This window comes from Alosa sapidissima, chromosome 12 (genome assembly GCF_018492685.1).
Source record: "Alosa sapidissima isolate fAloSap1 chromosome 12, fAloSap1.pri, whole genome shotgun sequence".
NCBI classification, from domain to species: Eukaryota; Metazoa; Chordata; class Actinopteri; order Clupeiformes; family Clupeidae; genus Alosa; species Alosa sapidissima.
The window spans coordinates 22,657,615-22,684,568 of NC_055968.1; the positions used below are offsets into that span (position 1 = coordinate 22,657,615).

Genomic DNA, 26,954 nt, shown 5'->3' on the forward strand with positions numbered 1-26,954 from the left:
GGACTATCACTGCATCATAGCTTGTAGCCCAATTACTGTTTTTGTAGATTGGCATAAATATGAAGATGTCTGATGTGTCTCTCCCCCATACAGTATATTTTCTTTTTTCTGTGACAATAGGTGACTGCCAAACCATGGCTCTCTCCTGCTTACCATGGCTCTCTCCTGCTTGTCCAATGTCTTCACATTATAGAAGTAAATCTTCCATTGCTTTTAGTTTATAGTTTGATTTGATTTGATAGTTGTGCTTCCCATAGTTCTGAATATAAAATTGTTGTATAGGTCTTAACTGCTTGGTAGCCTCCAGTCCTGTTCTGGTTTTACGCACGGACATTGCTCATACAGTAGCCTAGCTTAAGAACTCAGAATTGAAGATTAAATTATTACCACTGTTTGCAATTCAAGGCCAGCCAGATGATGATATTTTTCTGTGTCCTTCTACGCACGGTCCGCAAATTCTAAACTAGTCAGTGTGCAGGCAGCCTCCGTTGTCCGGAAGTTGCGAAATAACTGAGTGAGGGAAAAGCGACGCTCGTGGAGAAAGTTGTTAGTGTAGCTGTAGAGCAGATAGTGGAGAGGGATATAACAGCGAACGAGAGGCCACTGAACACCAGCAACAGCAGCAATGCCTAGCGTCGCTGCTTTACTGAAGGCCATCGGCCTTCTTTGTTATGCAACGATACAGACTTCTGTCTTCTTTGTTCTTTCGTTCATTTCTCCGAGTTTAACAAGAAAAATCATTCTAAAAGTTAGCGAGAGGACAACAATGCCCCAGAATCCTAAATTTAAGTACGAAGACTGGGGGCCAACATTTATCAGCTGGACATTCATCAAAACCGTCGCAAAGCATGCCTGGATTAATCTTGGAGAAGAGGCATTTGTTGGCCATAAGGCTCCTAATTCAACAGTAATCACAATGGATAAACAAAGAACAACAATCCTGAACTTTCTCAAAGGTGAGTGGTCACGTAGCTGGTTATTTTGTGCGTAATGTGGCTTTCTGTGTTGCCGGTGTTTCTAACAGTATTTCCAATTCTAGGCAACAGACCGCTGGTGATTAGTTTCGGAAGTTGCACATGACCCCCGTTTCTGTTCAAACTTGGTGAGTTCAAAGAGCTCGTCAAGGACTTCAGCGATGTAGCCGATTTTCTCGTAATCTACATTGCAGAAGCACACTCAACAGGTAGGTAGTGTAGTAGGCTACATGGTATACCCTTTAAACTTTAAATGCTGCGTTTGCATTGCAAATCCAGTACATTCCTGCTCTGATATGCTGTTGTGTTTTGACAGATGAGTGGGCATTTGATAACAACGTTGACCTGAAGCAACACAAGGATCTGGAAGATCGGCTGGCTGCAGCACAGGTCTTGGCTAAGGAGGATCCCCTTTGCCCTATTGTGGTTGATGATATGACTAACCTCGCTACTGCAACTTACGCTGCAATACCTGAGAGATTGTATGTAATTCAGGGTGGCAATGTAATCTATAAGGTAAGTGATAAAGAAAACAGCTGCTATATTATTGGCAAAAAGTCACTCTAGCCTAGCGTGAGAATTTGCGTGAGGTAGCCTAAAGGAATTTGAAACAGTGGAATCTTATCACGCTGCTCCAGCCTTCACACGCAACCCCGTCCATATAGTGGCTCACTGCCAAGTGTTACGAGAATGCATTACAAGAGGTGCTGTCAGTGAACCTTTGAACTGACGTCGAGTTGTCACGCTATTCTTGAATTTCCCCTTGAGGATCAATAAAGTATCTATCTATCTATCTATCTTCAATCCAGGCCTCACACATAAACCTCGTCCATGGTGGCTTACAGACAGTTTTTTTACAGGGGCGTAGCCAACTTGGCGGATGGGATTGGTCTTTTCCCCCCAAGCAATGATAGGCCTCTGATATGAAAACAGTCAAAAAATGTTGTTTTTTATTTAAACATAGTATATACCCAAAGAGCCACCGTGAAGTAGACTGTTATAACTGTCCATCTACAGAAGACTGAAATGTGTTCCTTCAGATGGTTTGGTATACACCCCCCCTGAACTGACCTCAGGGATTAAAGTGAAAAAAAATTGTTTGACTGAACTTTTTTCAGGCCATAAGTCATACATATCTACCTATAGAGATAGCAACCCTTTTGCGGTCGCGACCTATTGGTTTTTAATGTACAAAAAGATGCAAACAGCAAAGTAAAGGGAGTATTCGCCTTATTCACACGGCGGCCATTATTTAAACCAAAACGAGGCTACAGGGTACACTTACTATAAAATTAATGCCACCTACAGGTGAATGCATAGAACATAACAATCCTATGGTTTGTGTACCCTGTAGCCTCGTTTTAGCCACCAATGGCCACCATGTGAATAAGGCGAATTGAGAGTGTTCTTGATTGAGATTTGAGTTTTCCTGATGAACAAAAATATATTTTAGTACCATCCCTGACCATTGCTGATTAGCCATTGCTGTTCTTTTCTACTGCAGCAATATTGTAGAAAGGCTTTAACACACTCTTATTTAATTACTTCAGGCCAAAAGTGTTTAAAGGGGAGATTTTTTTCTTGTTAATATGCAATTCTACACCAAGTAAAATCTATAAAATCAAGTTTGTAAGACTTCCCATTTCCTCATCAAAGTAACGAATCAGAACATTCTAGATATTGTTCATATTTCCATTTGTTGCCTCATCCGCATTTAATGAAAACATGGTAATTTTGAGTTTTACAGACAACTCAGTTTTCCAATGAGCAGCAATACTGTGTGTGCTCATGCAGGAGGTCTGCGCATTTGATAATGACAATCTGGAGATGGTGCTTTTGTCTTCAGCAACAGATTGTATAAGGTTGACAAAAGGGTTGCGATATGGTGAGGGACAGGTCGTGTTGCGCTATGAAAGAACATGCGTAGCCTACTTTCTAACGTAAAAACGGTCAGCCATAGATAAACGTAGCCTACCTCTGTCGTGGTGGCTAGTTGCACCAGGTAGGGAAGATGTCCTGAAGTGCACGAACGTTAACCTTATGACGGTCTTCTGATTGGTGGCGTGCTAAAACGTTTTCCTATTGCATCCATAAACAATTTTCTTGCAGCGAACCGCGCAAAAGCAAACCCCTGGCGCTTTAATTTCTTTACACCATGGCTTGTTAGTTCTCCCCCGTTTCCAACAGCTGACCATCTCCATTTATTTTTTTAACTTTTGACACCTGCCTTCCTTTAGCAACAACGCATCCATGACAGCTAGTGGCCTTGCCAAATAGACGCACAGAAATCATGACGCTAATATGCGAGGTTCTGGTAGGCCTACTGGTTATGGTTTTGTGCTATAAATGAATAATATTTTATAGAAAAGTTTTAAGTTGACTATTTTAATTGTATGGTTATTTTTTGTCAACATACACTCACAACCTACTGTCGTTAAAAGTGAGGCCTAAGCAAAATAGGCTACAAGGCTGTCTGTGCGTCACAAACAGACTGACCCCCTTACTCAACAGTTCGCGATGATGACAGTGATATTATTTTTTTTATGCTAACACGCTCAGTCAAAACCTTGCGTCGCAAATTGTGAAAAACATTGTTGTACATAACAGACGGGATAATAAATTGCATAGGCTACGGTTTATATTGCGTCGCTTTACACATAATGTTAGTTGCATTGATTAAAAACTGTAACAATAATAGTAGCCTACATCGGGTGGCATAGAAGGCTATCTGTTCAAGTCATAGGTGACACCCAAAATGAATGACCTCCCCTGACAAGAGTTCGCGATAGTAAGAAATTGTCTACATTGATGCACGGAAAGAACACGTACGCTTCTTCTCCGAATTCGCACATAGAGCTCACAATATCATATCCAAAAAAGTTAAACGGATTGGCCAACCTCATCAGCTGTCTCTAATGTGTCACTATAATCCAACTTTTAGACCGTTATAGTCCTCCATATGTGTTCTTTGGAAAAGCAAAGGTGATAGCCGCCGCCGCCCCCCCCCCCCCCCCCCTATTTTTTTTTCTTCTCATCGGATCTGCATCGATCTCAAATATGACATTTCTAAAATCAAATTGACGGAAATCCGTCCTATGACAGAGAACTTTAATCCTTGTGACCTAGAGTTTACAAAAGTGAACCTAAATAACCAAACATAAACTGTGTGTGCTACAGTGTGATTTACAGTTTTTCTCAGTCGCTTTGGTGCATTTCTCGAATCATCATTAACATTTGCACAACAGTAGGTGCAGTTCTCAAAACAATTAGTGCAAACTGCCCCACATAGTGGATTACATGCAAAAGCGCGTATCTTGCTCAAAATGTCTCAAAAGCAAATATTTAAACAATGAAACTAGCCTAAATCTAGACGCACCCTAGCGGCAGCAAATTTGCTACCAGGGCTAGTCTAGCAACTCTCCGTTGGCTTGTGAGCTTGAAAAATTTAACTTATTTTAGGACGGGCTTAACATAATAATGGATGGCAGAGTTGCAACGGTTGGGCTTTAATTCCCTGCTACTTGAAAACAAAGAACATGGATGTTGCTGTTGGCGAACAGTGTGACACGAGTTAAGCTTTTTTTAAGTTGGCAAAAGTTTGAACTAGCCAACTAGCTCCGCTGATGGGAAAATGCATGGGACTCATAGCACGTGCAGAGGGAATTTTAAAGACAACCGATTATCCCGCCCCTCGGACTGAGCACTGCGAACGGTGAGTGCCCAGACCCTACATGTGTGTCTGGCTTGTCAGGCTACCATGAAACAGTCAGTGCAATCAAAATGACAAGTCCTGACATCATTGTTTATGTTACTGTGAAACAGTTTTGTCAACATGACCGTTTTCTCTGTATTTTCTAATAAACAATGTGCAAAGCAGCACTATTTTCTATTTCAAAAATACAAAGTTGCTTATTATTGTGTGTAGAAGGGGTTGATTACAAGACAGTGGATATGTTTCAAAGCGTTTACTGTTGAAAGCCATTGTGACCGTATAAAGAAAACAAAGGCTTTTACAGCATTGTGCAAATGAAAAATGACCAATATACAGTAAAACACCCTTTGGTCAGAGCTGTGCACCACTGCATCTTTCTATACATCCTGACGTTCCTGTCTGTCAGATCACATATATGACAGACTATGACAACTAGTTATGACAACTAGTTCAACATATTTCAATGTAATGACACAAGGAATGAAATAAGGCCAATTTATTTTATGGGGTCTATTCAGCAGGGAACCAGTATAGTGCACTTTGACCAATATGGATCCGAAATTTAAAAAGCAGCCGACATTTGTACAAAATCAGTTGCATGGATGTACTAAAGCATTGCTATTTGTTCAAGATGGGGAGAAACTACTTTAATGATGTACACAAGTGATAAGGTGATATAGAACAAACAGTTTTGATAATTTCAATTCTAATCTGAGAAATGCACCAAAGCAGCTAAGAAAAACTGTACATTCATTATGCTGACATGATCAAAAAGATTTAGCTTGCTCATGCATTCCATGCATTTAATTTCCCAATTTTGTTATTTTTTGATTGTGATCTTAGTGAGTTGCGTTACTTAACCATTCATCTTTGACCATTTTTGTTTCTAGGGAGGGATGGGTCCATTTTTTTATGAACCCCAGGAGGTACGTGAGATATTACAGAAAATTAAGTAGGAGATTGAGGGCACTCTTCTGTGTGGTTTGTAAGGTGAGTGATGTTAAGGAATAGCAGTGATAAGGGATAGCATAAACCTGCTTTTCTTGTTTTGCATGAACTTAAAGCTGAAGGCAATCAACACAATTTAGAAGTCGCACCTTGTGTGCATAGCACATGCTCTTGAGAAGTGTCCACAGACACACACTATCTAGTAGTCCATAGTGTGCTATCATTGTGTCCTTTTCATTAGAAGCCTGTAGCCTAATCTTGTCTGCTGATGTAGCAATATATGTTTTCTAAACAAAGTTTGTGAGGTTCCCATGGGATGATTGACAGCCATCACTCCCTACTTCCGTTTCTAAGAAATTTAAGCACTCCTTACCTGTCCATGCCACACGCTCTGGTATTTCAAAGCCCCCCCCCCCCCCCCATTTTGTAGCCCCTGATCCCAAAGTTGTTTTAACTGCATGGATATGCCATCTGTAAAACTTGTTGTCCTTATCCTTGGCACTATCTTGTCTCGTGCTCTCTGTTCTTAGACTGTCAAGCTAGTGACTGTTTTTCTTTTTCAGGGAGGCAGTATATTTTATTCCAACTGCAGTCCTCAGGAGATGATTTATTTCATTAGGTAAATCCCAGAATAATCCCAGTAATACCAGAAATTAAAAAAAGGATTGTGGATATAACAGGATAAGAAGCACTTTGTTCTCATTTCTTCATTTTCAAGAGGGTTGTGTATAAGATCACTAACATGACAGAGGTGTGTTGTAGTGCTCAGCTAAACATTTGAATCACAGTAGCTCACTGTTTTGTTTATGATGACTACAGATCAAACCCCTGGCCTCTGTAATCAGATGTTTAAAAACATGAGCTGGTGATTTACGTGTTAAGAGGACACTTTCAACATTCTATAGGAGTTTAACATAATGTTTGGTACTTCAAGTTCGCAAAAATTGTATTTGTTTACCAAGAGCAAAAGCAGAACATGCTTGAAATCTGGATAAATGTGTTTTTTTGTTCCTGGAGATATTTCTGTCATCTTAAGCAGCCTATTCTTTTTAAAGTGGCACATTAATTACCTTTGGGGGTGAAATTTTTGCTGCATTCACCTACATAATATATGCACAACTCTTCATCTAGTTAAATGGTGAGAAAATGAACGTTTGGCTGACTCAAGAAATGAATGACAACGTTCCAATACATCTCTGATTAGAGACAGTTTGCATTGACACTGCTTTAGAAATTAAACAAAGACATAAAAGGTTGCTTTTTAAAATGAAAGATGAATGTTTTAAATATTAATTGACAGTTCCCGAAATATGCAGCGTGAGTGGATGTCTTGCCCCCCCCCCCCCCCTTTTCCCCTTATGTTTTTCTTTGTGAACAGCCATGTTTTGGGCATTATATCTATCCGAGTTGTGTTCATGATATCACCAAAATATATTATTTACAAGTTGTATTTGCATATATGTTAACATCTATAACATTAACTATATCTTGGAGAATAAATGTTTGTAATGTTATAACTGAACTGCAATGCTGAAGTTAAGATTTTCTCTCCATTCAACTAGTGTTTCATCGTATACGTACATTGTGTGCTAATGTTCTCCCATGATTTTGTATCATCAGTATGATATGTGATGATGACAGTGTAAACCTTTAGGTCACTGTAATCTGATGGCTTCATAGTAGATTGTGTACAAAGTTCTGAGACAGCATTGATATCACAATTGTTCAGCTCTGTGTCAACTTTTTTTTACTGTAATGCACACATTACCTGTTTTAATAAACAAATGTACCATATTGTTGTTTGTCCTCACAACACACACTAATTTAATATATATATATGAGATGTGAAAGGCATTTTGGAACACATAATTAAGAATGTGATGCTATTCATAAGGTATAACAAAAGCAAAGGAGAGAAAGACAAAGAGAAGAGTTTCACCAGCCTCAAGACACAGTTTAATAAAGAGTAAAGTGCAGAGGAAATACCTTAAAGTTATTTGGATTGAATATGTTAAGTTTCATTGTATTGTGCCTTAAGAACACATCCACATTCTCTCCTCAGCTACACTTAATCTTTTTGGATGAATAGAAAAGATAAAGCATTTACAGGATTTCCCATAAAAAGAATGAAGATGCCTATAATTTTGGCCTAGACATGTTCTCTGGAGTCGCATCCTATAAAAAATGTTTTACCAGCGTTCTGTTCTAGTTTGTATATTTACATTGGATTTAGTGGATGATAATATAGTGGAAAATGCTAATTTAAATAGACATCAAGAAGTATTGTATACCAGGGCACAAAACTCTTAAAATGTTATATAGCAGATAATACAGCTTTGTCATAGCACAGAATACTGACCGACATGGAAAAAAAAGGGAAAAATCAGTAACTACCTTCCGTGCACCAGCTTAGGGTTGCTATGAAATGAACCCCAAACACTCAGTTAACCTGTAAAGATTTATTAGACTTCTGTTCTACCGTGCTAAATCTTGCAATCACCAACAATAGGTCTAACTCAACCAGACCATGAGAATTCATGTCTTTGATTGTGAAGCAGGAAAAAAAAACATGCATAAATTAAAAGAATGGTATAATTATTCTCAGACATTTCAATGATGAGTTTGATGTAGTATGTCCTCATTTCAGCTTCAATGTGATCTACTGGTCAAGCCTTGCCCAGCACATCTGCAACTGGGGAGATAGGCAAAGGGAAACGGCCAGGTCTTGTTATGTTGACAAAGCGTGACCGTTACTGTATGCAGGGAACTGTTGAGGGAGGTCCAAGCCAACTCAACCAAACCCTCTCAAACAAACCCTCAGCTCACAAACACACACTGAACTCAAGCCACAGGTGAGACCTTTTCCCTGTTGCTCAAATATCTTTGTCAATGTGAGATAATTTCACACTCATCTTTAAAATATTCATGGGTGAATCAGCAGTCTAAATATGAGAAAAAAAGCTAAATTAATGGCATTCCATGACAATACTGACATGCTTTTAGGGAGATTGAGGGTCATGAACTATGTAAAATATAAAATCAGCATGTTCCCTTTTTTTCTCATATTTCACTGTTCTACTGTAATAGTTTCACGTCTGCTCTGTCATTCTGTGGTCATATTTTAATTCATACTCACTGGTAGCTGAGAAATGAATAGGTCCAGGGAGACACACAGGATGAGCTGGGTCCCACTGAAAGAAACAGGAAAAGGAAACAGTAAAGAGGACAGAAACATCTATACATCCAAAGAGGTACAGCACAGCTAAATCATTGATTATTTACCACTTCTCTTTCTTTGTGATATGGAAATGAATATGAATAACAATGATGTTTGATAGCAGAGATTACAGTTCACTACATAGCTTGGGGTTGAAGTTTCTTTGGTGTCTGTTTACAACAATTATTTAAGAAACCAAAGATGCTAAAATGTTAAGTATCAACATATGGAGTGGAGATCTCAGTGTCTTATTGTGTTTGGACCCCAGGCCTCCATCACGCCGGTGCAGTTTTCCAGACAAGTCCAGGTCCGTCGCCTCATCAGTCTGAAGGGCTTGCTCACTGCTCAGAAGTTCTCAAAGGGGTTAAAGGTCAGAGTAGTCTCTATCTCCATATCACAGCTTGAAATTTAAATCACAAAAGGTAGGGGGAGCTGTGGTGCAGGTGGCTGCAGTGTCCATAACACATTTGGGCCCAAGAACCCACAGGGAGCGGGCTTCAGTTCCAACCCGCAGTCACTTTCCGAGTCCATCTCATCCTCTCACTTCCTGTTAACATCTGTATTTCCAGCAGAAAGCCTGTATAGATATGTATGTGTAATGCAGTGATCTGAGACAAACTAATTATGATTTACACTCTTAAATGTGTTGTATTCTGATGTTTCTGATGGTTGGTGCCACCTTTGCCCAATGTTTGTGCCAGAGTGTAAAAACCTGTGCCATCTTGCAATTGGTATTATGTTTGAGTACCATCAAGTGAATAAACAGCATCTCTGTCAAAGCTTAATTTGACTGATATGTGAATAAATGACAAAAGGTCCCAAAAAAAACATTTCTCTGTGTGTGTGTGCGTATGGCTGTATTCTCAGGAGCGGACAGCACAGAAACTAGCAGCAAAGAAAGGCGTCAGAGGCCCTGCAAGAAAGTTGATTCCAATCATAAATGACCAGGTCTGAATACGAGTATTTTACAACCTCTTCCTTCCTTTAAGTAGCTGCAGCACCTTAGCCATTGCTAAGTTGTGTACTTGTCATTGGGTTGTCATGTCAGACCACAGGTCTGATGCAACGACAAAGTCTCATGATTGGCAAGCATCTATGAATAACGATGCCCTGATGAGATACAAGCTTTGGCTTCCTTCAGACAGTTGGAGCACATTAATCCAGAACTCCATTCTCTGTCTCTCAGGTCTCTCGCTCATGTTCACATTGTGATCTGCAGGTGCCAACCGGCTGTGCCCAGCCTAAGGAATGCTTCCCAGTGGCCCACGTCTCACAGCTGCTGCATGACTTCCTGGCCTCCCGTCTGGACGGCGTGGCCTATGTTGCTGGCACCGGTGGGCCCTTGTCGGCCGGACCCCTAGCACTGGCGCTAAGTGAGGATCTGAGGGCACTGGTCCGGGCCATCTGCCCACCACGCTACCGGCTGGTGTGCACCGTGAGCCTGGGACCAGCGGGGCAGGAAGGGTTGATGATGGCCAGCCGATGCCTGTGGGACGCACATGCAGACACCTGCATCTCACACACCACCCAGACAGCGCAGATCTTCTGTGTGGCGTCAGCCTTCGCAGTATATTATGAGTGACAATGAAAATTTTTATTTTTAATGGTATTTGGCAGATGCTTTTGTCCAAAAAATTGCAGTCAATACCCATTACATAAATATTCAAGTGTTTCTAGTTTTGCCTTAGATTAGATATGCCATGGTTTATCTGTGTTTCTTCCCAGAAGAAAACATACTTTAAGTGGGAATTAAAGAAGTTATTAAACTCTTAGGTCTAGTTCCCCATACATGGCTTAAACCTGATCCTAACCTGAAAGAAAACTACAATGTGTGCAAGAAACTGGTATGGTGGAATAGCACAAGAGCTATGAGCATTTAGCATCCCATGAATGAAAAAGATGGCCTTAATCGGTTTGTTTTCACTTCATGGTCTGACTTAACAGGCTGCAACTAAAACAATGTTTCAGTGTTTACAATTACAGACAGGATGTCACACTGTTTTATAGGATGATGTCTCTGAAATGTTTTTTATTACACACAATGATGGGTTTATAACCAGTGCTGTAGAAATGGGTTTAATAATGGTTTAGATACTTTTACGTTCAATAAACATTAGAATCAGGAACAGTGCACAGTATTGCAAAGAGAGGACACAGTTCAAAAGCAACAACAAAAAAAATAAAATAATAATAAACATAAAATACGCTGTCTGTTTTCATTACCACTTAAAACCCAGGTCCCATTTAAAATAGCATTATGACTTGTTCTGCTGTGCCCTGGTTCTATCCAATGTTCTGTTTCCCTAGACCACAGCTAAGCCTAGCACAGGCCATGCAACGTGGATCCGGTTCCAAAGCCAGCTGCTTTCTGGGTCGTCCTACAGGACCTTCACAATCATAGGAGTTATTGTAAGATCTCACTTTTGATGTTTCGTGACAAAGAATCTATACAACAACTCATAATGCAAACTGGAAAATACAGAATTCCCCTTTTAAGTCTACATCTAAAGGACATCTGTACGGTCTGCCCTGGCTCAGGAAGAGTTTTTTTTTTTTTCTACTACTACTGTACGCATCTCATTGCTAAAGCATGCAGTGACCGTCCAGCAGAAAAAAGGGCAAAAAAAGAAGGAAAGAAAGAAAAAAAATATATACCCATGTGAAAGGAGACATATAATTTAGTCATAAAATTATATACACACAGGCCTTTCCCCTAAACCAGGTTTAACAGGGACAATCCAACAACAAGTAAAACAAAAAGGAGTCATCTGCATTATCAATTGTTCACATAAATATAATAAATTAAAAAATATCCTATACTATATTTGTGGATGTTGGATGAAGCGTTCCAAGTGGAAATAAGAAAAGTATGGCAGAAAGATTTCAATTAATGTCTCAAAAAGTCTTCATTTACTGACAGATTACAGAGCTACTGCTAACTTCAAAAGGTGTTCAAAGGAGATGATCGGGGCATAAACGGTCTAAATAATCAGCTTCCAACTGCACTAACAATACAAGAAATGGAGTGGCTACAACGTGCAAGGAACCTGGTGCGGGCAGAGAGACTCACGCACGCGCACACACACACACACACACACACACACACACACACACGCCTATGCAGAGGACGATGATTCGCAGACCTGAGGAGTGACCTGGCGTGGGCTCAGAGAGCCGCCCACTACACCAGCAGCTGACTGGACCAAGTTTGGGGGGGGGTGGGGGGCGATTTCTAGGTAGTACACTTGCAGACCGGGCAGGGAGGGCAATACTCTGTAGTTTCCAAAGAGTTTGGGATCTCCTTACGACACAGCAGTCATATACCTCATAAAAAGTCATAAAACGTTAAGCTAAAATCAGTGCAGAGGACAAGACATGGGAACTTCTCAGATGGTGTGTGATCCTTATCAGCATGGAAGATTTCTTGAAGATAAAAATATCTATATAGAATAAAAACCATTTACAACGGTAATTGCTTCTATTGAAACGTGTTATTCGGTCACTCTGACATTTTGTTCTCTTTATCATGTTGGAGAGTTAAAACATAAAATAATTAAAAGCGAATGAACTATATATCACACAGTTGAAGGCCACATATTAGCAATTCCGGATTTTGAAGTTAGTCCACTTTACCCCATGCTGTAGTCCGGCAATGACAAGTAGGCAATATCAGGGAAGTGGGGATTCTGGGCTGAATTAAAATAAAAAACAGTGATGGGGGGGAAAAAAAAACATTAACATGCATCCAACTGTAGACGTCGCAGTGGAGAATACTTGCCGACACCCCCGTAAGTATACTTGGTAGGTGGAACGTCAGACCAAAAAAAAAAAAAAAAAAAAGTCAAGAAACTGGTCATCACATTAGGAAAGTTCGTAGCTTTATGGCAAAGTCCTTTTCAGAAAAAAAAAAATTGATAACTCCCCAAAAAACGCTGAACGTAACAAAAAATTTGGGGCCTACGGCAGTTGTATTTGGTCATGTCCAGTATTTACGTATGGCGGTCAAATTATGCATTTCCCAAGGCAGGGTGGACAGGTCATCACACACTCATCGTCATGGAGGGGGAGTACTGCTGAAAGAGGGAGAGAATGTTTCATTTAAAACAGATCTTTAAGAAAAACAAACTTAACACATCAAGAAATACTTCAACACATTTCATATAGTGCATTTACTATGTTGGAACAATGATCTAACAATGAAAGTTGGCTTCCCCGCTACTTTTTCAGGGCTTAGTCTTTGGTTCTTCGTTATGACACTACTTCTTCTAACACTGCCATAACTTCTTCCAGTTATGGCAGTGGATGTGGATGACATCATGTGTAGCAGGACCAGGTCCACCAGTTTACCAATAATCTCAGTAGCACCATTGCACATGTATGTTTAAACCACTGCTGCCTGTTTTCTGAGCAAAAAAAAAAAAAAAAAAAAAAAAAAAAAAAAAAAAAAAAACTCACTCCAAATTCCCATAAAGTTGCCTGCCTCCACACATATTTGTAAAGAACATGTGTACTCTAAGTGCAGAGTGTAAATAATAAAAATGATTATTCTAAAATAATATAATAGAAATGTGGTTCCGTAACACTATATCAGAACCTTCCATGAGGCTATTTTGGCCCAGAACTGGCTCCAGACCAGGTTATTTAGTATAACGGAGTGCTTGACGGAGAACACTCACACTCTCGCTCTGGAAGGAATGAAGGTAGCTGCCTCCTACATCATCATCTCGCGGAGTTCCGGATGGATTGCTCATGCCACTTAAATTGTTTGGTGAATTCTGCAGAGATCATAATCATTCATTCATGAGCACAACAATTTCTACATTGAAAAGGCATGTGAAAACATTATATGACACAAACAATGCAGTAAATAACCTGTACAATGTAACATAATAGCATAAGAAAAAAACATTTTACCTTGGGTAGACCATCCAAATCTCCAGATCCTGAAAACCAAAGAAAATTAATTTCAATTAATAAAACAAAATGGGCCAACACACTGCTTGCTCTGCGTCACCACTGAGCTTTTGGGCTGTACTGTCAGAGAAACGAACAGCCGTACCTCCGTTCAGGTGAAGGGGATCCATTCCTGCCATGGCTCCTAGTGGACCATCAGAGCCTGGGCCTATTGGAAACTACATAGGAAGATATGGATTTAGACAGGGTGGACTTATCAAAGGGGTGAGATACAGGGAGCAGAAGACACATCTAGACTGAGAGATTAAACTAAAGATGTCCAATGAACGAACTCACACTACACTGAACAATAAGAAAGACATAATAGGAACAGTTTTTGTTCTGGTGGTTAACAATTATGTTAAATGAAATAAATGTAAACAGTACCCGGTATTGTGTATAACTCGAACTTACGTTCGATCTGTTTCCTGGTCCAGAGTTAACCATAGTATACAGGTTTTCACTGGAATTATTGGAGTCTGTAAGGTTAAAAGTAACATTTTGTTACTTAAACTATGTAATGAAATATCCATAATGTCTGACTGTGTGTGTGGTGAGCCCCTACCTGCGGGGCTGGGCACTATGGGAGTTCCAGGAGGCCCTCCTCCACCAGGGGGTCCCTGTTTCAAACACCACAGACCAGCAGGTTGGTCAACAGCAGACTGTGCCAAACTGTACTCACAAGTGTAACGTGTGTGCTCTACGTGCTGCATATGGAACTCAGTAGTCCTAGTATTACCGTGCTTACACACAGTTGCGTTCCGTCACTGCATGCCAGTGGGTGTTCCCGACGGTCAGGGTGTGTAATCTACTATGCAAATGCCTTGAAGTAGCCCTATAACTGTAATTTGATTGGCTGGTGCCTTCGGTTGCTCTCTGTCGGTGCAGCACAAATTGAACTTCTCGATGGGGGCAACGGGAGCAACGCGACGGACCCACAATTCAGTTCGGCAGCGGATGACGTAAGCCCATGCAAAGTGAATGAGATGAGTCTTCAGCACTGCACTGCACGCAAGTGTGTGTAAGCACCGATACAGTGTGTGTTTAGTATTTGGTGTTGCCTTACCCCATAGTTGCCAGGAGAGGGCGATGAGTAAGGCATCTGAAATCCAACATAAAACCAGTTTTAAAACTGAAACTAGAAACACTATAACTGAACAACAAGGTGCAATCTGGGCTGGGTGAACTCACATTGTTGTTATTGTTTGGGTTGGGCCATGGTGGTCGTCCACCTCCTGGTCCCCTGGAAAATAGAAATCAATTGTACACCAATCACAAACTGCATGACCAAATACATGCACAGTACCAGAATTAAAGGATTAATGAAGTAGATGAATGAACGAATGAAGTAGAAAATTGCAGTCTTACATGTTCATTCCTGGCATGCCCGGGCCCATAGCGTTGTGTGGAGGTCTCATGCCGCCGCCAAAGTTCTACAAAAACAACCAGACGTCAGAACACCAAGGAGGGACCCTTAATTTGCAATCACGTAAGCGGCACTTGCCATTTTATCTCTTATTTCACTGAGTTCCGGAAACAAAAAACAACTAAGAAATGTCTGAATGAGATGGAACACACCATGTAGCTTGTCATGTCATTTCAGTTAGGACAAGTAATACACTTTCCTTGGTAGAAAGATTAATGTAGTGAGGGACCCTAATATTCAGTGGGAAAGCTATGGCTACAGTGATCACCAAGTTGTCATTGTAGCTTTTCCTCATGCACTTCCTGGTACTGATTTAGCTATGCAACACATGGAGAATGTTTTTGTTCCACTGAGCCTGCACTGAGCCAAGTACAAAATGCCTTCAGGAAAACAGCTTTAGGCCACTGGTGTGGACATGTGTGACTGGTGATGTTACCTGGGGTCCTGGGCCCATTGGGCCCATTCCTCTGGGATTGTTCATCCTCTGCATTGGTACTCCTGCTTTTAACACACACACACACACACACACAGAAAGAGAGAACTCAGAGAAAGCATGCGGCTCCAGAGAGGAGACCTCAGCAGCAACCTCAATAAACTCAAATTCACTTGCTCAGCAACTCCAACCCACCTTGCATTCGCATGGGGTCCATGTTTGGGAGCATGGGCTGGGCAGTAGGAACACCTCCGGGAGGCTGTCAGAACACAGACATGGGACACAGATTAAGGACATGCTAAATGCAACTGTATTGGATCTGGAGTTGAAACCACCATAATCCTTTTCAAAGAGAGCTCATCTCATTAAGCAACAGCAATGACTTGGGCTCATTTGGCTCTTCCTTTAACAAGATCTAAAAGTAATACAAACATTTTGTCAACACCACCAACAGCACAGTTGGTTGTGGTAAAATCTTGCTGGTATGCTAACCGGTGTATTTTGTTTTGGTTATATATTTTATGTCTTGTGAAAGCTTGAATGTTCACAAAGAATGTTAAAATGTTCACAGGTGGTCTCTCCTATAAAAGTCAACAAATTGCTGCATGGCAATAGCACAGTATATTATCATGTTAATAAATTGAATGAAGTACCAAACACAGAAGATGTAACATTGGTGAACACCACCATACCTGGTTGCCCATGCGGATGGGTGGGCCTCTTGGGCCTCCAGGAAAGCGTGGCGACATGAACGACTACAGAGGCAAAAAAACATACGTATTTCAAATACTTTCCGTAGTCCACGATACAACAATAATGGCAAAAAATGTTTTTATACTTGCACATTACAGGCAGACAGTACAGACATACACAGTAAAGCTTATCTGCGTAAGAGCAAAAAGGGTGTGTGACACTTAAAGCGAGGGAGTGAGCGTGAGCAGGACAAGTTGGGGTACCTGGCCGTGGGGTCCCATCATACCGCTAGGAGGGGGAGGCTGAGCGTGAGGAGACGCCTGGGAGCCAGGGGGTCCCTGTGGCAGATCGGCACAGAGGGGGGCAAGGAGGCAGAGAGAGAGAGAGAGAGAGAGAGAGAGAGAGAGAGAGAGAGAGAGAGAGAGAGAGAGAGTCAGCAAGCAGGTATAATAATAAAAAGCAGAGTGGAGAAGGGAAGCACTGGACGCACGAGTGGTTAATGAAAGCAGGCGTGGCAGGAGTGGAGCGCTGTGAAACTGGGCTGAGCGAGAGCAACTGAAACAGAACAAACAGAGCAGGCCTAACCAGACACAGGAAGCTCTTACCAGTCCTACACAACTGGTTCACTTCTATTTAGGACATTACACTACTGCAGTGACTATGAATATACAAAACAGTGGCCACTCACTTTTTGTGTATAATAATTGACTCAGTATATAAATGTCCTATGTCTAAAATTACTTTCACCATTTCTCAATACATTATCTACAGACTATAAGCTCTCTCGCCCATGTTTTATTTCAAACCAGCTGATGCACCGAGAGTGTGTGTACAGAGTACATGGTGGTGCGGTTGGACACATTACAGCCATAGAGTCTATTAACCTATTAGCAGTTTGCCAACTCAGCTAAACTGCAATTGGCGGACTTGCTTAGTTCAGCTAACATTACTGTTGACCTCATGGGCACTTCACCGACAGAGACTGCCAAAGTGATGATGGTGAGGTCAACCAGCCATCCTCATTGACCTCATTCTACCCTCGTCAATGCAAGTCACATACATTACGATGCCAGGTCAAGAATATACAAAAAGCACAAGCTAAATCAGAAAACTTTGCATTCCAATTCCTCCGGTGGACATGTCATGAAAATCCTTGGGTCCTTGGGTGTTAATGTAAAAGGTATAAACTATTGTGATTATCTGACACATGAATTGTGCTTTGGGATGTTTAAATCATATAATAGCCGCCACCTTGCATGACTGTCACACTGAACGTAGACACACAGAACGTAACTACTGAACCTTCTAATGCACATAATTTATTGTGTACCTGAAGTTTTGTGGCAACCTAGATATTCATAATTAAAGTTTAAATGAGGCAGCATTTTCACACTTTAAAGGAGACTCGCGCCCTTTTAGCGTCAACATGCACAACTTGACAGATATTATTCTCAGAAATGCTCTGCCATCTTCCTGGACCAAAACATGACAACGAAGCTATACATGCAAACGTAACCTGAGAAAAATTCCTACAACCTGCAAACAGTACTGAGCCAGTCCAACAAGAAAAATCGCCAGGTTACAAAGCTAATTCTTAAAATAACACAGGAAGATGCTACTGTGCCATAGGTTAATGGAACTGTTGCTGTCTGCACATACATTTAACAGAGCAAATACACATTAAATCAGCATATACCTTAAACATCCAAGAAAGAACAGCAATCCCACAGTCCAAAGACAGAAATTGATATCATATCCCTCTAATGATTAGTAGACAGCTTCTAAACAGAGGTGCCATGAGGTCTGAAGGCAGATTTAATTCAAAACGTGAAACTGATTTAAAACAATTATCACTAATAAAGACTAGACACCAATTATCTATTCAATTTAGTTCAATTCAATTCAGTGAGCACACCAAGTGGTCTTAACAACCTACCTAATCTCAAGAATGCACCCTGGACAAACAGCAGACTGGTAGATTGTTTCTGCATAAACTAGTAACATCACACGACCAAACCCCTGCTAGTTCACACGTAAATAAACTCACACACACCATAATAGCTCACACAGTCAATCGAGGAAGACAGATAGACTTGAACCTGACCTGAAAGAATCCCGGTGGCATCGGTCCCCCTGGCATGCCCTCTCCTGGAGGCATGTTGCCCAAGACTGGGCTGGGGGCGGCTGCTGCACTCTGTGAAGATTAAAAAGGTCAAACATGCAGCCAAAGGTCAAAGGTTAAAAGCCCAACAACAACAGAAAAATCCACAGCACTGTGTTTATAGTGCACAGTAGTGCATAGCACACCCAAACAAAGTGTGGGAAAAGTGCTGAACGCGGTAAGACATGTTGTCAGGCCAGCATAAAGATGGAGGCTCAGCAACAGTGATCGTCTCTACGCTACATGCGGTTTATTTAGACAGGCTCGGCTCGCACCGTCCCTGAAGAGCAAAAGCACTTAGAGGCATATCACCGAGGACTATTTCCCTGTATATCCTCAGATTTAATTTACAACCATCATTAGTTTCTGATCGTTTATTTGGGCCGTAATTGGCCATTTTCCTGTTGAATTGAGAGCACTTAGAAACATACTCTAATGCCCGCAGTGAAATCCTAGAAAAACAGCTGTGCTGGACAGGGAAATAAGAAGGCATATTAAAATGAGAGTAAACACTTGAAAAACAACGCCACACTGCCGCTGAAAGGGGTGAGTCTTGCTCACACCATCTCTCCATATATCCTGTGGAGGCTGCTCACAGCCCATGTGAAATACCACAACAGGGATCCAAGGGAGGTCTAGGAGAGCTTCTTCTAGTCCATTTCCCCCAATCCTGTGAGTATTTAAGACAAAACAAAAGCTCTCCCGAACCACTATAAAAGTGACAAACCTCTTAAGCTTTATTTACATAACATTTATTAGTTTTACTAAACATACTCCAGGCTTAACTGACTACATGCTCTACAGTGTTTTCTCCATCCCTCTCTTCGGATAGGGAGTGCTCCATCCTTATTTGAGAGGTCCCATCACCAGTACACTGAAGTTCCTCTTTGTTCTGGATCCTTCTTCTCCTCCACCACCTCTACTGAGCATCTGTCACTCTCCTCCCCTTGCAATCTGTCCCTCAGCTCCTTGACAGCCATCAATCACACTGCTAACGGCACGGGGGCCAGAGGGGGAGTATCCCTCCAACGCAACATGAATGCAACATGGCCTCCGCTTTACAAGGCTGGAGACAGCCACCTCCCCCACCCTCTCAAGGGAACGCAGAGCTCAAAACCCTGACTGAGCTGTCTACCCGCTGGGAACAAAGACAGGGCCCTAGTCAAACGCCGGTAGCAGCAAGCTCGCAGACTCATGGCCGGGTCACTGCTTACCGTGCGGTTACTATGGGATGCACAGCTCAGTTTAAAGGCTGCGGTTAAGGTTAGTTTAGTAGAGGTGTGTTTCTGACAGAACTTTTTCTTCCAAAGAAATGTGGTCATAGTAAACAAAGGGGTTTTTATCAAAGTCATTACAAAAGGGCAGTCACCAGGAATCAGTGTGGATTGTAAATTTAGAAAATATGGTCATGAAATGCTCTTTAATTCATCATGCTGACATTATTTTGCTTGTAAATGCTATTAGAGCAAACACGGCTACACAATTTCTTTGAACAAAACAAAATAGGCAAATCACTGGCATACTAACTGACGTTACACAGGCGGATCCAATCTGTTTATTTGCAATGAATTTAATGCTGATACTTGATGTGATTAAATGGAGTAAGCAATCTAATGTGTTTAATGGGCCAAATGTATAAATGACGGCTGAAAACTCCCAGATCTTTTGTCTCTCTGATCATTTCATTCAACATGGACTGTAAAGATTCCCCTCAGAAGCTACTTGTACTTCACACATAGGAGTTGGATGACGTTTTATTATTTGGAGGACCGCCTAAAGGCTATGTGTGTAGATTCCCTTCAACACTGAGTCAAAGGGGGAGAGAGAGAGAGAGAGAGAGAGAGAGAGAGAGAGAGAGAGAGAGAGAGAGAGAGAGAGAGAGAGAGAGAGAGAGAGAGAGAGAGAGAGAGAATGTGTGTGTGTGTCAGAGATCCTTGTGCTAATGCAACCTAATGCTAGGGAAGGGGATGAAGTAATGTTGATGGCTAGTGAGTTTGCTCTACACCTGCTTTTTAAAACAGCGCATCATCTGAACATCTTTACACAGACCATTAACCTGTGCTCAGAGTCTAAAATGTAGGCATGCATAGGCAGAATCTAAAATGTAGGCAAAAGGTCCAGATGAGGCTATTTTCAGTTATGATAGTATCTGGAGCTGAACTACCACCTCTCCCCACAGAAGGGAAAGCTGACAGCTTCTGACAAAGTCCTAGGCACCAAACTTGCCAAGGACATGGAGCTTTGTGTCCGCCAGTGACCCTGAGATTGACAGAGTGTTTAACCTAAAAGTTCTTGACGTCAGCAGCTCTTTCCAAGATGCTTGTGAACTTCTCTCGCTCCTCTCAAACAGGAAACGAGCAGCGAAGGTGTCATATGGATGCAGTGTAAAACCCAGGAGAAAAGGATTCTCAAGCATAAACATATACAAAACCAAGCTACTGTACATGCCAAGGGGAAACACATAGGATTCTAAAAGAAACATTTTTTTCTGCTACATCCTAATCTAAATACACATGAATGGCTATCACATAGCTGATACCCAACATGTAATTCACTCAAACTGTAACTACCAGGCCACTTCACCTGGATTTGTTTCTATGGCTATCAAAATCCAGGTGAAGCACTGTAGTTCTTTACATAAACTCACTACCACTGAGATTTTATAAGGTCTAAAAATGAGTGATAATACAGCTATTTTGTCATATAAAGAGTTTATCGCAAACATAGTATCTCCTGCTGTACAATTCAAACTGAACGGGATGAAAGAGAAAGTCTAACACATAGGGCTTTGTAAAACAAAAATGGTCAATAATAAACACTGCAACCAGGGTGTTAATACTTTCAAACAGCACATGGCCACAAAACACAGTTCCCTCTCATTTACGGTCATCTACCACAAATAAAATTATGATGGCTCATTTAAAACACATTGTGTGTTTGAGCACTGCCACAGCATATATAATATTCTCTCCCTTGCAATCATTTCATGCACATTTAGAAAATCAGAAAAGGCATGAGAGGGATGAGACAATGTGGTTCATAGTTAAGACTGAATTCTGAAAGAAATTTGAATCAGAGTTGTTGGATTCAATTCAGGCTGATTACAGTCATGGTATTCCCTGATCACTCAACCTACTTAACTCTCATCTTCACCTCCAGTTTGGGGAAAACTGAGCAGTACTCACATAGTCATGAAAGGCCTTTGCTTCACTCGAGTGTTCACAGTTTTCTCTTCTCTCAGGAGCTGCACAGTACAAGTCCCAGAAAACACTAAAGGAAAAAACAATGTTGTTCAAGTTACGGAGGGAATCAGTTGATATATTCATTGAGATATAGGCTAATATAATACACCACTGTCACACAATGCCAAAAATGATGGAGACTTACCACCACCATGAGTGAAGAAATCCTGGAGGTTCCCCTAGTGTGATATTCTTCTCCCATCTGATCTGAAACAAACATTCACGGCATATTGAAACTTTTCAACATCTTTGAGATTCCAGCATCACATAGGCCTAACACCATAGCAGCACACGTTTAACACTCAGAGAGAACCTCAAAGGTATCAAGAAGACTTCAGAGCATGCCTTACCTCTGACAGAAATGTCTGTGCCGACTTCTGTGCTCCTATGTGTAACAAGTACTCGTAGACGTACAAGGCTAACCTGGGAAAGAAACATAAGGATGAGTTTACAGACAGGTACCTGGGAGGGGGTCGCAGATGACAAGTGTGGTGCTATTCTAAAAGTGCCCGGCACCTTCTAAAATTGCAATCATCTCTTGTTCCCGAAGGAAACTGCCAAATAAACAACAACTTGCCTACTGCATACAACTTTGAGTCAATTTATTAATATGGTTACAACGATTGCTCACTTGTGCACACAAACAATGAATTTCGGCTGTGATAGAGACGGGGTTCGAATAGCCTACATGGGTTTACTTATAACGAAAAGAAACTATGTTGCCAACTCGACCACTACTGTGGTGAAGGCTAGTGTGTTTACTTATCTAAGTACTTGCCCATTCTGATAAAAAAAAAAAACTGTTTCCATTCCCGCTCAGATAGGTGCTATGATGTTTTAGAAAACGTTTAACTGCGCGGCCCAAATAAAAACATTTCATGCGTAGTACTCAAATGCGTTAAATTGTGCAACAACACGTTCGCCTAGCCACAAACATATTTTAATGGTTTCGTGCGTTTGCCGTTATTGATGGCGATTAACACTAAAACCAGGAACCTAATAGAATGGCGAATGGAAAGGGCGGTACATTCAATTCCTCACTGCTGGTAGTCGCCCCGCAGGCAACAACCAGTCCTGAAAATCACACAAGCAACGCCACAATAGATAGGGAAACAAAGGAAAGTCTTACTTTTCGCGTGCCTGGTTATCCGATGGCACAACGGAGCTTTTGCCTTTGGAAAACATAATTAATTGAAAAAGCTCGCCCGCGTTCTTTTTTTCGCTATACCCTAAAATCCATCTATGAAGACGTTTGTCTCGGCTTCGGCCGCCGCAGGCTCAACAAGGAAAGTGGTTGAGTCTCAACCGAGCCTGGTAAGGGATGGGTACACGCTGACTGGCAAATTTAATTACCAATGAGAGCACAATAATTCCCTGAAGTCCTGCCTTAGTGGAATGACGTCATTCACCATGTCCAACCCCACAATGGTTGCTTGAAAATTGCAGAACACCCTCTGTGATAGCCACCAACGTGGATACGAAGCCTATCTGATTATTTATTCTGGTTTGTAGCTTGGAATATTGTATTACGATAAAATCATTGCACGCACAGCTATTTTCCCCCGATGAACCTCCATCAGACACTGCCCATTATTTCCGCTGTTAAGAAAATATTAAAAATCATGGAAATGACACAAGTCTCGATTACATAGAACATTTAGAAAGCATGGCCACGTTAGTGTGTTGCGTTTGAGATGATAAGGGGGTATATTAATTTTATATCCGATTGGCATGTAGGCTACACAGAAAAGGCAGGCTGCGTGTTTGAAAACTTGACACCATGTTAACAGCAGCAAGCCTCCTGAATGTAACACAGCTAACAGACATAGCAGTAAAGCGCTTCACGATTTGCTCTGATTTTTATTGAGCTGGTGGTTTAAACGGCTTTTAAAAACACACGCCTCGCAGAATATGCGCATGCAAGATTAAATCTCTCCAGTCCAAAGACGGCAGATGTATTTTCTTTGGGAGCAGCAAACCGGAGTGTGAAAGCCCTCTCATTGGTTGGGCTTTTGGACTGGGTTTAGGGGTTCCTTAAAACCGACATATGTAGCCAAGCATGCATAGCCTAATGTCAGAAAACACAGTTGCGTCTGGTTCAGCCAGCTATACTTTTCAGTTTGTTACAGTGAAATTACCATGCTTGCTTTTCATTAGATATGCCTGTCCTAAACTAAAGAAGAAAGCAGGCGATGTACCAAGAGGCCTAGTCTATACGCAATGTCAAAATATGCAAAATAATTATTTTAGTGCCACCTATAAATTATTGTAATTCTGTCCAAAATCTAATTTCTTAATGGCATAATTAAATTAACATTTAACACTAAAATGTATCCAGTCCTAAATGTATTAGGCTACTGTTTCATAACCCAGTTAATATGAACAAAACTGGTCCCAGATAAATAAATGTTTGGTAACACATGTTTAAAAGCTTGAACTAAGTTGAAATATTCGTAACCTACAGTCAAATCTCTACAAAAGCAGACTACTTTTAAATATAATTCTATACTTAACCACTAGGGGGTATAAGTAAACAACAGAATAGAATTGTCTACAGGCCTGCGATGTGGTGGCTTGCGAATTTCCTACTAAGGCACATTTGATGGGGATCTCTATCTCTAGTAAGATACTATGAAAATAAAAGTTTGCAGACCCTTTCAAGTTTTCCACATTTTGTCATGTTGAGTTTTTGCTACATCAAATCAAGACTGAACTATTCAATCTACATAAGTATTCAGTCTCTTGGTTATAGCTCAATTGATTTGGTGTTGTGCATTTTTCAAATCAATGGTCCTTGAGATTCTTCTGCAATGTCATTGGAGTCCACCTGTGCCTAACTGAATTCATTGCATACATTAGGAAAGACACATACCAATCTCACAAGTGAAGGTGTATTTCAGTGCGGAAACCAAGACTTGAGGTTGAGAGAATTGTTTGCATATCTACCAGATTGTGTCAAGCCACAGATCTGGGGAATAAAAATGTCACCTGCATTGGAAGTGCCTAAGAGTACAGTTCCCTCCACCTTTCTCACATGGTGATTTGGAACCACCAACATTCTTAGATCTGACTGTCCAGCCAAACCAAGCAATCGTAGACAAAGGGTCTTGGTCAGACAGGAACCCAACAGTCACTATGAATTAGATACAGAGTTCCTTTCTGGGAGTAGAACCGAAGGATTAACATCAGGGTAATACCAGGCAGATCAGGCATTTACAGTGGCCAGACGGACACATTTCCACCCTAAAAGGCACATGGCATCTCACTTGAAGATTGCCAAAAATCATCTGAGCAGCTCTCTCATGAGAACAAGCATCCTCTGGTCTGATGAAATGAAGATTGAGCTGTTCGGCCAAAATTCATAACATAAAAGCAAGCACTGAGCATCACCTTATTAATGCAGGAAAAATAATGAGCAATCCGTAGTACTTTTCCATAGTGCTCAGGCTGGGGTGAAGCTTTGCATTTCAGCAAGGCAACAACACAAAGAATGCATCAATAAAACACAACAGTGGCTTTAAAATGGTTAATTACCAATGCTCACCATCCAATCTAGCTGACCTTGAAAGGATTCTGCCAAATAATTACCAAGAATACTTGAGGCTGTCATTGCTGCTAAAGGTGCTTTATCCAAATAAGTGAAGGGTCTGTATACTTTTGTAAATGATATCATGGATGGATTATTTTGAATCGTTAAATTAACAATTAACATTATTATGGAGTAATGTATGTTGGTGAGTCTCATTTAAGAAGAAACAAATGTGAGAAATTTGAAAGGGTCTGAAAACTACTGTATTTAAATGCAACGTACATGTAGATGGCCACTATACCAATGATGGGCAAGGCCTAGGAATATTGTTATATTATCCACACAATGACTGCCATACCGATGAACCCACCAAATCTACACCCCAGCATCAATAAACACTGCTAAGAAACACTGTCTGTGCAACGACATCTTTATGGGTACCAGGGAGAGTATTTACATGTAGTCATGTAATCATTCTGAAATGACCTGCAGCTATATATAATAACTGTACATCAGCCACAACATTAGGACTATTGATAGGTGAAGTGAATAGACGGGTTTCCTGTTTACCAACATTAGTAAATGTGCGTGCAGCCACGGGGCAAAATAAACGCTCAGTGGCCGGCCACAATCTTATAAGCATAACCTAATTGTCGACTGCTGTAACTTAGAATTGCCATGGTTAATAATAACATGTCATTTCAGAGTTTGTCTTTCATCTGCATTATTAAAATAACCCACTGTTTTTTGGTGAAGGCATGCATTCCTTTGGGAATATTGAACATTCTCTAACCAGCGCTGTTTTTATTGGTGCGGTTTACAACTAAAAAACTCCTTGTAATTGCTTTCGTGGAGAGGGCTGCTCTATGCTGTTTTCTGTCCAGGAGTTGCTCACACATTTTTTCGTGATGCTGCATAGAAACCCATGTATAACACTGATTATCTCATTATTATGCCACCTGTCAGTGGATGGGATATATTAGGCACCAAGTAAACATTTTGTCCTCAAAATTGATGTGTTAGAAGAAGGAAAAATGACAATTGACAATTGACAAGGGCCAAATTGTGATGGCTAGACAACTGGCTCAGAGCAACTCCAAAACTGTAGCTATTGTGGGATGTGCAGTAGCCAGTACCTATCAAAGTGGTCCAAAGAAGGAAAGTGGGGAATCAGCGACAGGGTCATGGGTGGCCAAGGCTCATTGATGCACGTGGCGAGTGAAGGCTGGTCTGTGTGGTCCGATTCATGTAGATGCTACTTTGACAGTACCTACCTAAGCATTGTTGCAGACCATGTAGACCCTCTGATAGGATTCAGCACCTCCCTCTGCAACTGGCTGCTGGACTTCCTGTTGCAGAGACCACAAGCAGTACGTGTCGGGAACAACACCTCAAGCACTCTGACCCTGAGCACGGGGGCCCCACAAGGGTGTGTGCTCAGTCCTCTGCTCTTCACACTGCTAACACATGACTGTACAACCACTCACAGCTCCAACCATCCGGTGAAGTTTGCGGACGACACAACACTGGTGGGCCTCATCACTAAGGGCGATGAGGCTCACTACAGAGAAGAAGTAGACCTGCTGGCTAAATGGTGCAAAGACAACAACCTCCTGCTGAATGTCAGCAAGACCAAGGAGATTGTTGTCAACTTTCAGAGAGGCCA

At 41.2% G+C, this 26,954-nt stretch overlaps 3 protein-coding genes across 12 annotated transcripts; 2 read left to right on the top strand and 1 right to left on the bottom strand.

Annotated features, from left to right (window-relative positions):
* The first annotated feature begins 517 nt into the window (after positions 1-517).
* On the top strand, positions 518-7,428 carry dio1 (iodothyronine deiodinase 1). 3 transcript variants are annotated; one of them, XM_042057743.1, is made up of 6 exons: positions 518-580; positions 615-956; positions 1,040-1,183; positions 1,291-1,490; positions 5,577-5,612; positions 6,198-7,428. In XM_042057743.1, exons 2-6 carry the CDS (start codon positions 626-628, stop codon positions 6,255-6,257), a joined length of 771 nt encoding a protein of 256 aa, XP_041913677.1. In that variant the 5' UTR covers positions 518-580; positions 615-625; the 3' UTR covers positions 6,258-7,428. The 3 variants fall into 3 exon arrangements, with proteins under 3 accessions (XP_041913677.1, XP_041913678.1, XP_041913676.1); XM_042057744.1 differs by lacking the exon at positions 518-580 and having other exon boundaries at positions 589-956; positions 5,577-5,676; XM_042057742.1 differs by lacking the exon at positions 518-580 and having other exon boundaries at positions 589-956.
* A 73-nt stretch (positions 7,429-7,501) lies between these two features.
* On the top strand, positions 7,502-10,655 carry LOC121678308 (dynein light chain Tctex-type 5-like). 2 transcript variants are annotated; one of them, XM_042057751.1, is made up of 5 exons: positions 7,502-8,486; positions 8,777-8,885; positions 9,120-9,221; positions 9,719-9,799; positions 10,071-10,655. In XM_042057751.1, exons 2-5 carry the CDS (start codon positions 8,784-8,786, stop codon positions 10,431-10,433), a joined length of 648 nt encoding a protein of 215 aa, XP_041913685.1. In that variant the 5' UTR covers positions 7,502-8,486; positions 8,777-8,783; the 3' UTR covers positions 10,434-10,655. The 2 variants fall into 2 exon arrangements, with proteins under 2 accessions (XP_041913685.1, XP_041913686.1); XM_042057752.1 differs by lacking the exon at positions 7,502-8,486 and having other exon boundaries at positions 8,655-8,885.
* A 195-nt stretch (positions 10,656-10,850) lies between these two features.
* Positions 10,851-23,081, bottom strand: ssbp3b (single stranded DNA binding protein 3b). Of its 7 annotated transcripts, none has more exons than XM_042057721.1 (18): positions 22,889-23,081; positions 22,110-22,182; positions 21,905-21,966; positions 21,703-21,787; positions 18,461-18,550; positions 16,620-16,694; positions 16,356-16,418; positions 15,859-15,922; positions 15,667-15,728; positions 15,173-15,237; positions 14,996-15,047; positions 14,871-14,906; positions 14,370-14,424; positions 14,192-14,283; positions 13,911-13,983; positions 13,766-13,794; positions 13,528-13,626; positions 10,851-12,924 (listed from the first exon to the last, which is right to left on the bottom strand). In XM_042057721.1, the coding sequence occupies exons 1-18, from the start codon at positions 22,942-22,944 to the stop codon at positions 12,892-12,894; spliced, it is 1,164 nt and encodes a 387-aa protein (XP_041913655.1). In that variant the 5' UTR covers positions 22,945-23,081; the 3' UTR covers positions 10,851-12,891. The 7 variants fall into 7 exon arrangements, with proteins under 7 accessions (XP_041913655.1, XP_041913657.1, XP_041913656.1 ...); XM_042057723.1 differs by having other exon boundaries at positions 14,219-14,283; positions 22,889-23,078; XM_042057722.1 differs by having other exon boundaries at positions 10,851-12,921; positions 22,889-23,077.
* Positions 23,082-26,954: the final 3,873 nt, after the last annotated feature.

Bases quoted from the DNA above. Each gene is read 5' to 3' on its own strand.
- ssbp3b (XM_042057721.1), bottom strand. From the start codon at position 22,944: ATGTTTTCCAAAGGCAAAAGCTCCGTTGTGCCATCGGATAACCAGGCA. The intron at 15,048-15,172 runs GTAAGACTGCAA...TCTATTTTCCAG, and splicing joins GGCATGCCAGGAATGAACAT to GGGACCAGGAGGTGGACGAC. The intron at 13,984-14,191 runs GTACTGTTTACA...CTTCCTATGTAG, and splicing joins CGAGTTATACACAATACCGG to TTTCCAATAGGCCCAGGCTC.
- LOC121678308 (XM_042057751.1), top strand. From the start codon at position 8,784: ATGAATAGGTCCAGGGAGACACACAGGATGAGCTGGGTCCCACTGAAA. The intron at 8,886-9,119 runs GTACAGCACAGC...TTTGGACCCCAG, and splicing joins ACATCTATACATCCAAAGAG to GCCTCCATCACGCCGGTGCA. The intron at 9,222-9,718 runs GTCAGAGTAGTC...CTGTATTCTCAG, and splicing joins AGTTCTCAAAGGGGTTAAAG to GAGCGGACAGCACAGAAACT.